Below are 12,144 nucleotides of genomic sequence, written 5' to 3' on the forward strand. Positions count from 1 at the left end.
TCCATCCCTTCAGGGAACCTACTACTCCCCTACCCCTAGTAATCTTAAACAACAGTATGGAGAAATGGACACCAGAAGCTAAACAAAATTGGATACCAACCCTTTTGAGGACACACAGGACTTGACCCATCCCCCAAGAGACTTCCAGCTCATCTCCAGCAACCTTAATTATAGTATGAACTTCAAACCATATCCCACAAACGCTAAACTTTTAGCAACATCAATAGATGTTGACGCCATTTCCAAAATAACATGGACAGGACATTGGAAACGCATAGGAATCCCCAGACACTCTCTACCATCCGGACAACGAACCACTGTTTGCTCTTACGCTGCCTACCCAGGCTCTCTTGGTCCCAGGGCACTGACCCTTAACACGGACACTAACCAATAATACACAGAAATACCCGGTCCTCCTCCCCATATCTATAGGGGCTAGAATAATAGGTCCAGCCACAATGACAGTGTCCTAACCTAAACACCACCACACCACACTTGAGAGATTCAGCCCCAACTCCTGGAGCATAAAATATTCCAAAAATCTCTCAAATAATTCAATGAAAAAATTCGAAAACAGCCTACTCAAACAACTTCTGGAGAAAATAATACCCAATATCTACTACAACACGAGCAACGGTAACACGAAAACTGACCTCATCTTCTACTCAAAACGCCCTACAAAATGGAAAAACATCTTCCTTCACCACCAATTAGTTACAAAAACAAATAAAATTCCCTACAGAACTAAACTCACTACTGTGCCCTCCCAAAGATTTAGAGGAGAGATCTTCACATCCATCTTCAAGATGGGGAACATACTAATCCAAGCAACAGACTATCACCACACTATCTTTGACTGGCACTTCTCATCACTTTTCACCCTACTGTCATAAGATGGTCCTGGTCGCCACACACACCCTTCCCTTCTTCCCCAGACTGTCAACCGAGAACCTGTTCGCCTCCAGGACTTAACTGCCATACCATCCACCACTGCCTTCCCCCTGGCACACACCTTAGTCAGGAAAGTACCAGCCCATCCACCCAGCTAACAGCAACATAGAAACACAGCCCATTGACGTACACACTGGTCAAGATAGCGCTAGCCCTAACCAAAGATCGTCCATCACTGTGCCCCCTCGAACACACCCTTGACTCACAATGGGGAACACACAGCTCAAACAAACCCTCCCCATTTCAAAACTTGATGACCCCAGCTTCTCCTCTATTGAAGATCACTCGCTGTCTACAGATACGGGCCTCGCCACATGTCCACACACATAGGGGGCAGGAATTGTACCAAACATACTTACCTTGTTTTTTAGCCGAATAGAACTAAAACTTGATTCGATAGGTAAAGACATATCTCACGTAAAAAAACGACCTCACAACACAGGTCAAGTTAACGAGCAATCCCTCTCCGAGAACAGTGAAATGGACTCCCCATAAAGAATCTTGAAAAGACAGCTGGCACTCCAGCAGGCCTTCCAGTCCCTTGAACCGCCTGTCCCACAGACCCTCCTGAGCTCTCAATCCCCTATCCGCAATTGAAGTGGAAACACTCAACAATTCATACATCACAAAATCTCCTAAAGTGGATACCAATCCTCCACCCAGAATCCCAGTAATCATAAGCTCAAGCAGAATCCCTCGAGCTAAAATATTGCCCCGACCAAGTGCTCAATACACCACTGTCCAGATACTACACTCTACAAATAATACTCTTAAATGGCATGCTTCTTAACTGCAGATCTGCAGTTAAACACGCCACAGAAATAGACTAGAATAGACTAGTTGACGAAATCAACATTGCATCCCTAATGAAAACCTGGCTTAACGAACACTCAATCCCTATTCTGGACTTGCTCACACCACTTGGTTATTCCGTCACAAGACGGGACAGACCAGGACGAATAGGGAGCGGGCTAGTGATCATACGCATAGAAGAAACCCATCTTAACACCTTTCAAACTACTCGACCTTCGAATACCTCAAAGTCGAACTCATGACAAAAGGCACCACCCCTATCAAACTCCATACCATTTATCACCCCCAGGCAATCACATACTTTTCACCAAAGAACTAACCAATCTAATAATATGGTTCCCCCTAACTGACACCAACAACGTGTTCTTAGGAGTCTTCAACCTGCACTGGAATCAACATAGAAGACGCCACAGTCTGTAATCTAATAAATCTTCTTGAAATCAACAACCTCAAGCAACTATGCAATGAACAGACCCATAACAAAGGCTCTACTCTAGATGTGATAACCACCAGGAGTGAGCTTATCTCCCTCAGATACATTATGCCCACTGACTGGTCTGACCACCACCTAATACTGTTCAATCTCAAGGCATACCCCAGATCGTATCCAGCCCCATCCAGCAAACCCACGCACTTGGCAAGGACCATCAAACAAATCCCACTAACGGAGCTGGAATTCAGGATGAGGCCAAATTATTCTCAAACTCTCCCTCACAACGTAAATGACCTCACCATCCACTATAGCTCAGCCATTACAGAGGCTCTTGATCAAGTGGCCCCTTTCAAACTAAAGATACATAGAAAAAACAAATTTAGATCCTGGTGCAATGAAGACCTTAAAAGAGAGGAGACAACTAAAACTGACCAAAAGGTTACAGAGACAATACCGGCACACCTTTCGCTCCTCAGATCAGAATGGCTCTCCTACAAGAAACACATCTTCAGGGAAAATGCCACTTTCTTTTGCAATCAACTTGACCATGTGAAGAAGACAGAAGGAGCTCTTCAACATAAAAAAAAAAAACTATCCTCACTACCCAACACGAAACAAGAGCCACCAAGGAACTTTGGGGAGAAATATTCAACTTCTTCACTGGCAAAGTTACAAAAATTGAACGATCTATCATCCATGACATAAGTCTGACTTCTCAGCCTGCCTGCCCCCTAGACACACAAACCACCATAAAAACTACCCCCTCCCCCCGATGCTGGACTAGTGCAACTATTTTACCAAACTACAAATTATGCAGAATGCTATGGATCATTTCATTATTCAATTCAATAGATGTTGTCCCATTTCACCGAATCTAGTTCTGCTCTGTTGTGCTTCTAATCGTGGAGCACTCGGTTTTCAAGTGCTACTGATTCTGCAGAACAGAAGCGAATGATGCCAGTCCATAGTTTATTTGCCACCACTTTAACGAATATCTTTAGTTTTGATCCTTGTAGTCCACCACAGCCAACTTGCCAGTTATCCCTTTTTTTTGTAGTATTTGCTGCAGACACTAAGTCTTCACAGTGTACAAAGCCGAAAATGTGAATGCCCTTGCCACTACCCTCCAATTGATGTCTAGCCAATTCTCTATTCTGCAATTAACTTAAAATGTGTCCTCCAAGTCCAACAATCATCCACCAGTCCTACATCAGCAGCTTCTGCTTGATCATGGTCTAGCGGCAAGATACCTACTTACTAAGTAGCAGTGCGTGCTGTAAATCAATGTACACATTGTTGTGCAAAACGGAGAAGAAAAGGCTGGTTTAAAATATAGCATGCAAATACTTTATTTTTTGTTTTAGATGTTAGCCTTCATGTGTTGGGCAAATTCTGTGGGAGGAATTAGGGGCAAGCCTGGGGGCGTCCCAACAGCTACAGCAACACTGCTGCATAGATGATTACGGACACCTGCACCTCTACCAACACTGCACAGCCACCTTTACCCTGCAGCTATGCAAACTACACTCTAATATCACCTTTAACCTATCATCAACAATCAAAGGCATGCCATCATGTACAAACCCACCTTCCCATCGTCATGCTTATGCCAAACCTACACATCTCTCGCACACCACAACCTCCCAACACCACTGCATCCAATCGCACACATTAGCCATATACCAACTTACACCTACGCTACCCTACACCTTTACAAGCACATCACACCAATATCTGTACAGCCTACTGCACCTGCATTGTACATCTAGACTACCACATACACCCCATGCTACGCCACAACACATATACACAGTGACTACACTACAAACTGCATCCCACAGTGTCACCTACGTACCCCCATACCACCTAAACCATCTACACCACAAGCACACTTTACACCTGCACCATGTTGCTTCTTCCGTTGTTTTCCCACTTGTGTTGCTATGGCAGCCGGAATATGTAGACAAATGTGCAGTCCTCTCTTTGAGTGCATGCTGTTTCTTCCCTTAAGTTGTCATCTAAATCAAAATTACCATCTACACCTTTCTATATATTGTACTGTACCCTCTCTATATTTCACCCACAATGAATCTACAATAGCACCACCTACACTATGCAACCCCATCTTACACCCAATACCATCGCCTAAATCACAATTTTAAACCAACAGCACTATTCACCACCATCCACACAAATACTTCATACACCAATGCTACCCTATTGCAATATCACTACCTACATGACCAGTTTCATCACTGCCATATTCTACATCAGCACCTACACTCTAAAAAAATCACCAAACACCTGTATCTTCTTTCGATGGCGACGCTAGCACAGACACCCAAACACCACCATCTACAATTGCATATAAGCTCCTCATTCACCATACACCTACACTCCACATTTTACCTACACTACACCTCTACAACACAAACTAGAACATTACACCACCATGCACCCCACACTACCACACACAACGTATCAAATGCAGTGTGTTTTGAAATTGCTTTAGTAATGTGATAAGATTATAGAGAACAACAGCACGATGCATTTCAAACGAGCAATTCTGACAAACCATTGCTGACTCGGACATCAATTCCAAGCCAAACATTTTTAACTTGGACAATATCAGAGGACAAAATACAAAACAGAACTGTAGTGAAAATTTACCTGCACAATATCTAGAACCATGCCAGCTGACACTGTTCCAAATCCAGCAAGTAAAAAAGGTAATAGCATCTGTAAAGCCATGGTCCAACTAGATTCCTTTAGGAGTTTTTTGCTTCCTTCCTGAATAGGATCATCCTCTCTTTTACTAGTGTCATTCTCATCCTGTAACATGGCATCTGTTTCAGAGAAGTCCCTTTCACCGCCATAGCTGTAATTGGAGACATTGTCATACATTGAATTATGGCCTTGAGACTTTTCTGTGCCATTTCCGTGGAACTCTGGCTCTGAGAAATGATGGCATTCCATTTGCTGATCACATCGAATTTTAAAACCTTGTCCTGTTGGCTTCAGTCCATTTTGCCAAACACCATTCATCTTCTTAGATCTGTCTTCGTGTGCCTTGTGGTACACCACAGGAACCATACTCAGAAGAAAGGACAGAAATTTGTCAGACTGAATTGCATTCAAGCCAACACCGCAATGGAGGCCATTCTCCCCAGGACTGTGAGCACTGGTCGGAACTCTGCCATTAGCAGTAGTCATGCTGGCATCGCAGTGTCACTATTGGCCTTAGCCTGCTTGTGTTCTTTCAGAACAATGTAGCTGGTTTATTATGCTGTAGTCACACCTTGCAGAATCTAAACAAACATACCGCTGCAATCTCAGACTCACATAAGGCTCACTTTTTTTGGAGTACATTTCATCAGGAAAAGCTGAATCTGGAAGAAAATGAAACACATTCTTAATGATGACATCACATTACATGTTAATGTAATTTCCCTACAGACTAACGACTGCAGTGTCAGATGTTGCTGTGATGGATGTAGTATGGACACACACTAGAAAGTGGACTCACTTATTTTATACAATCAACACTGATGAGCAGAGACATGGAAAACTATATGTGAATTGTTGTAATCTCATTACAACAGAGATGAAACAACACAGAGTAACAGAAAGAACATAGTATTACTGAATTTCGATTTGGCATCAAGATAATTTATGCCTTCATTTCGAAACTCTCACTCCTATTTACCTACTTAGGCCCTAATTAAGAATCAGGAGGTGCAGAATTCATGAATGGAATTCTGCTTCGCCTGATCACCAGACCCGATTTGTTCACCCAGTAAAAAAAAAAAAAACAATTAATAATAATAATAATAATATTAATATGTATTTTTTAATCACATAATAACTGCCAAACCTCATACCTCATACCCTGCATTACCCCAGCTTTTTTCTCAGGCAAGGGAGGAGCATTCATTTCTCTCCCCTGATAGAAATAATCTTACCCCACGCCCCAGACGCAGGCCTCAGCACACATTCGTCAATGGCTCAGAGCAGGTGGTAAGTGTGGGTATTAAACACCATGAAAAAGTAATACTATGCAGGATACTGAACAATAATTCTGTGTCTGGACATGCACTACAAAGTTAGTTGTCCATATCTATAAAGGTCTAAGACGGGCTAGAACACTCCCCCTGTACCTAGTTTCTAATCTGGGTCTGAATCAGGTGGAGGAGCCTTTTTCTAAATCATCTTGTCCTTTAAAGTCGGCTTAACTGCCTAGTTAGTTGTCTAGATTATCCCTGTTAAGGACCTGATTAAGAGTTCGGAGTAAACATGTGTGGAGATTGTAACCCAGGACCAGTTTCGCACCAGTTTCGCACTGATTAGGTTTTATCAGCCAAGTATAGCTTGGTTCCAGTGGCACAGTGTGCACAGGATCCACGTCACAGCATAGGCATCCCACTTAGGGTGACAAGTTATTGTATACAAAAAAAGTGTTGGATGGAATGCTTGAAATAATCTCAGCCACTGGTAGTTACTCAGAGACACATCCCAATCCATCGTATGCTGGACTGGCTGATGAGCACTAGCTAGGATAAAGCCGGTCCCGGGTTGCTCGTGTTCCGGTCCTGGAAGGACCTGGCCTGGCAGTTCAGGCTGGACTGTTTCCATTGCAGCAGGGTCAAGACTGATTTGCATACGGCTGATTTCACACTCAGGTCGCATGGTGTGCTAAATAGCGATGGACTAAGATGCAGCCTGAGTAATTAGCAGTGGCTGAGATTTATTTAAGGATTCCATTCTTAACTTTCTGTATACATTAGCTAGATCATTGGAATGCAGGGTAGACTTTCGATGGTAAAGGGTAGGAATAATAAAGAATGGCAGAACCTTTAGTATTGGGCATATAATATTGAATTGCTACTGTGGCAAGGGATTGAGAGATGAGGAGCAGAGGCAGCTTAAAAAATTATTTTGGTAAAACATTAAATAAAATGAAATGAATGGGACATGTCCCCACTTGGCTGCCCATGGCACTGGACCTGGCCACAGGCCAGATTCCGCAGCCAGTATTTGGCTGTGCACAACAGAGGTTCAATAGCGATAGCAGTTGGATTCAGAACATTATTAAAAAAAAAAAAAAGTGACTGAAAAAATTTTTCAGGTCAATTAAGTTATGGTCAGAATTAGTTATAAAACCTTAAAGTATGTTTTAAATAAAAACTCGAAATTCTTTATAAAAAACCCCCATTAAAGTACAGGTATGGTTACAAATTAAAATAAAAAAAAACACAAAAATGTACAAGTTATTGTTAGCTTCCCAAATCGTAACTTGCATGATAGCCATGCAAACCATAGTTTTGACACTTATTCTCAGGACTTAAAGATAACGGTGTAATTCTCAGAAGGAATACAGCCAACAATCCCAATCGTTCATTTGTTCCAGCCAAGGTATGGAATAATATGTTGATTGGAAATCGGAGGAAAAATGGAGGTAGGGAAAAGACACCAAAGACACTGATTTAGAATGATGCCAAGAGCCCAAGATCATCTCAGAACTATAGCTTGGATAAATTCAAGAGGAAGAGGGAGACAAAGAAACGGAATGAGACTTTACAAATAAACTAACACTGAATATATCACACCAATGGCATTTCTCTCTTACTAATCGCCTACAGAGGATATACTATAAATAGCCCCTGTTCTACCAGGAAACACGCCTAGAGTCAAATGGCCAAAGAGAGGAAATGAGACTGGTAGAATAAAGTGCCGCTGCAAGCCAGTTCTGCAAGAGGATTACAGGAGTTGCTGCAGGAGCGGATACAAACGCCACCGAGGAGCTACTAAGATGGAGAGTAGTAGTAAACCTTCTCGATATGGAGAGCACACAGGTAAAGGACCATAAAAGTCAAGCATAAAAGGATAAACAGAAAACAAAGGTTAGAGACCAAGAGGATCAGAGGACAAGCAGGGGAGGGGAGGGTATATTGTCCCTAAGGTCCTTCGGATAGTGACTCCCATACAACAACAGACTGATTCTGTCAGTGGGTTTTTTGTAGGTACTGGTTTGTAGTGTGTCTCCAGTTTGTCTGATCACAAGATCAAGGAAAGGGGGTTCTTCTGAAACGTTGTGTGAGAAGCATAGGTAGGGATTTAGTGTGTTAACCCACTAGCAGAACTCCTCACAAGCCTCCCTTTCCCCTTTCCAAAAGATGAGTATGTCATCTATAAATCTGCGCCACAGATTGATGCTGACCTTGAAAAGGGTTGCTGTCACTCAGGATGTGTTGGCCTTCAAAGTTAAAACAAGGAGATGGACGGAGCGATGAATCTTTTCAGACATTCACCCTCAGTCACAGATCTGGGTAAATCCATCATCGTTCTTTAGCTCACTTCACCACCCCAGTTCAGACCCAGGCATATGCAAATCAGTCTTGACCTTGTTCCTCATGGGAATAGTCCAGGTTGAAATGCCAAACCAGGTCTTCCCTGAACCAGAAACAAGCATTCTGGGACAGGATTCGGAGTAATACCCTTCATCAGTCAGGCTAGCTTAAATCCAGAAGTGAGTAAGGGGCCCACGTCTGGGCATACCCTGCCAGTTTACAGCTGCTGTGCTTGTCTGTGTCCCAAGGCTGCTGCGCCACTGCAGAAGGCCCGAGGGCAAGACGACACGATAGGGCCCCCCCTTTATGTCACTGCTGTAAGACCGCCAAATCTGCCTAGAAGCTGGACGGTGCAACTGGCGTGGTGAACTTCAGCGGTAGCCGCAAAGTTTGAAGCTGGTGAAAGTGGGCCGGAGCTGCTACCAGAGGTCCAGGAGTGGGTGTCTTTCCGGACATCCAACCCCGCTGAGGGCGCCTTACCCTGCGCAGTGGTTCCAGAGCTGGAGAGGCTGGGGCTGTGTCGGGCACAGGCTGCCCAGAGGTGAGATCAGCTAGGCGGCATGGAAGTTCAGGGCCAAGGTCTGGCCCGGTGTGTCGAATGTGGGAGAAGGCGTGAGGCTGGGTCATGGACTCAGAAGATGTGGGTGCCTGCTAGTCGTTTGTCCGTCTGTAGCTGCTACCACTGCTGGAAAGACGTCCTCTGCCCTGCTGAAGTCCCAGGAAAGAAATTACTGAGGCCTAAGGCCTGGCGCTGAGTGTTGTGTCAAGTATGTCATTGAGATTCCCCTTGGAATGGGGCTCACTTGGGGATGCGCCCTCTGCCTGTGTACTGGCAGGAGGTGAAAACAGAGGACTGGTGGCGATACCCTTCAAGACCATGCCTTAGTAACGTACTGCCAGCACTATGGAAGGGCCAATTACTTGATAAGGGGAGCCCTGACTGTCACCCTTAATGTGCTGCATGTGAGAGGGCCCATGAGAGCCAGCGTGAGGGGTGTCTGATCCACAGTTCTCTATTCGCGGGCCGAGACTGCACTTGCCCTTAATTATTGAGGTGCCCTTGAGTGGTGGTTCTCCCCTAGAAAAACGAGCAATCTAGCCGCCCAGGGACCTTACTCCTGGATGCTGTCCCGACTCTTCATGGGTGTTGTAGGACAGAGCCTGGGGCACGACTGACTGAACTCACACAGTAACTGGTAAGCTTGGGTTCTGGGCCTTGCCTACAGCAAGGGCTTCCTACACCATTACAGATGCTTGGCTCAGGGTTGGCATACCAGGGAGGGCTTTCAGTCCAGACTGGTACTCAGGAGCCTGATGCATCGTCCTTCGTGTTATGCCTTGGGGCCCTGATGAGTGGTGCTTATCAACTTGGTAGGTGTTTATTTCTGGACCTGCCTTGCCTGTGATCCCCACAAGCCCGATGAGATTTGTTCTAATTCAGACATCACCCTGGGCCAGCTGATACCATGGGAAAAACAAGGAGGAATAAGCAGGGGGTCATGCAGCCGGAGATGAGGGTATCCTCACATTACCCCTCGGAGAGCATGGAAAATAGAAAAGCCACTGATACCTTGATCCACTTACACTTGGACCAAGTGCTAGCCGCTTTTCCAGACATCAAGTCTATAATCCAACAAGATATTAGTGCCTTGTCCGTGGGCCTGGGCCTTCTACAAGCAGAACACTACAAACTGCTGGACCAGGTCAAAGAAGTTGAACATTCAGTCAGTGAAATCCTAGATAACCAGCAGGCGATGTCTCGCAAAATGGACAATCTTTCTGCCAGGGTATGTACCCTTGAACGGCGGGCAGAAGATGTGGAAGGCCGTAACCGCCATGATAACATTAGAGAAGAGGGGCTCCCTGAGGGGGCCAAGGGAACAGACATAGTGACTTTCTTTTAAAACTGGCTCCGCACTGAGGTTGTGCTCGATCACCTCACACATTTCTTTGCCGTGGAGAAGGCACATTGGGTGCCTGGCCACCCACTGGCGCCAGGAAGACCCCCTCGCCCAGTGGTGGCACAACTGCTACTCTACAGGGACCAGGACCTTATCCTTCAGAGAGCCCGTGCCAATGGTCCTCTTGCGATAGACAACAGTAGGGTGTTAGATTTCCCTGATTTTAATGCCAAATTCAAGCACAACCTGCATCATTCATGAAAGCCACAAAAGCCCTCCGCAAGGATGGTATACAGTATTCATTGAAGTTCTATGCTAAACTTTGGATCATCCTAGATAGCAGTAAAAAAAAAATTGTGACACCCCGGATGCTGTGTGGTCCTGGCTGGAGGCCTATAAAGCAGGCACAGCGTTCCCATAATCCCAGGCCCGGCCCGAAGCTTCTGTACAGAAACCTAGAAAGCAGTTGAGAAGGCCATCTCGGAGGGCCTCCTTAGGGAAACCTTTCTCCTCTCAAAGGGCGCGAGCAGCGGCATTGAGCGCTGTAGTGGAGACAGCCTTCACAGAAAAGACAGATACAGGCACAGACACCTCTTCTGATCATAAGTTATTGGTTACTGACACTTGGGGTTTGGCCGCAAGTAGGACGGGCCTCCCAGTTGTGACCCCTTTCGGCCATGTCCAGGCGCTCCACGTGTTTGTCAATGCGCTCTGACATGTGGTCCATGCTATATGCCAAGGAGTCGATTTTCCCATCAAAGGTACTTAAGCTTTTCTGCATTGCTGACAGGATATGGCGAATGTCTCCTTCTGCTCCATCCGCTAGGTCAGCGTTCCCCGTCGCAAGCGCCCCGGCCTTCTCCTCTCTATGCCATGATTTGTGCTGCTTAAATTGCAGGTTGGGCTGTGATCTATCAACTTTGCCCATGATTGAGTGCAGCCTAGCACCGTATTGCGAGCACCTACAGTCTCAAATGTAAGTACAGTATGGCCTTCCGTGGAACTGAGGAGGGCCTGTCAATTGCCTCAGCGTCGCTCCTCCACGATATCAGGGTGCAAAGCTCGCGAGGCACATGAGCAGTTGGCAGCCGTGGATCTGGGAAGCAGTGACCAGGCTCACTCCGCCTGTCCGCAATAAGGTATTCCCAGAGTGTGTCACACCGCAGAGGCAGTACTTCACAAGCGGTTCGCTCAGAGCAGTATAGAAGGCTACACACCTCGCCTAGGCCTTTTGTAGGGCCACCACCAGTGGCATCAACATGTAGGCAGGTTGCGAGCTCAGTGATTCCAGGACTCAGCCACGGGGGCGGGTCTCCATCTCCCTCAAGGGCTCCACTCCAGCCTCACAGACCGGGATGTCGGCTCCACTCCCGCAGGTCTGCAACTTGATTCCTACAGGCCAGTCAGTGCAGCGCTCAACCTCACCGACTCTCGCCCAATCAATCAAGTACCTCCAGCAGCGATTGCCTTTTGCCAGCTTCAAGGATCTGCAGGCTCCGCCGCCGCGGGCGCGCTGCCGCAGCACGAAGGCCGCAGTCTCCGCAGCTACCCCCGGCAAGGCCGCTCTCGATCACACGATGAATCGGCTCCTCAGTAGCAAAGCTCAGGCCACCGGACACATCAGCTGGAAGCGTTCTTCTAGTACAAGATTTAATCGGGGGTTTTTGAAGGGATCTCCCCCGTATGCAGCCAATTCTTG

At 46.0% G+C, this 12,144-nt stretch overlaps 1 protein-coding gene across 1 annotated transcript in view; it reads right to left on the reverse strand.

Moving 5' to 3' along the window:
• The window catches only part of SLC41A2 (solute carrier family 41 member 2), a 402,292-nt gene that overhangs the window by 341,722 nt on the left and 48,426 nt on the right, over positions 1–12,144 (reverse strand). Inside the window, exon 2 of the mRNA XM_085653261.1 lies at positions 4,868–5,586. Coding sequence (XP_085509387.1) covers positions 4,868–5,410 — 543 coding nt within the window. The 5' untranslated portion in view covers positions 5,411–5,586. The remainder of the gene's footprint in view (positions 1–4,867; positions 5,587–12,144) is intronic.

The sequence above is a fragment of the Triturus cristatus genome, chromosome 4_1 (genome assembly GCF_964204655.1).
Source record: "Triturus cristatus chromosome 4_1, aTriCri1.1, whole genome shotgun sequence".
NCBI classification, from domain to species: domain Eukaryota; kingdom Metazoa; phylum Chordata; class Amphibia; order Caudata; family Salamandridae; genus Triturus; species Triturus cristatus.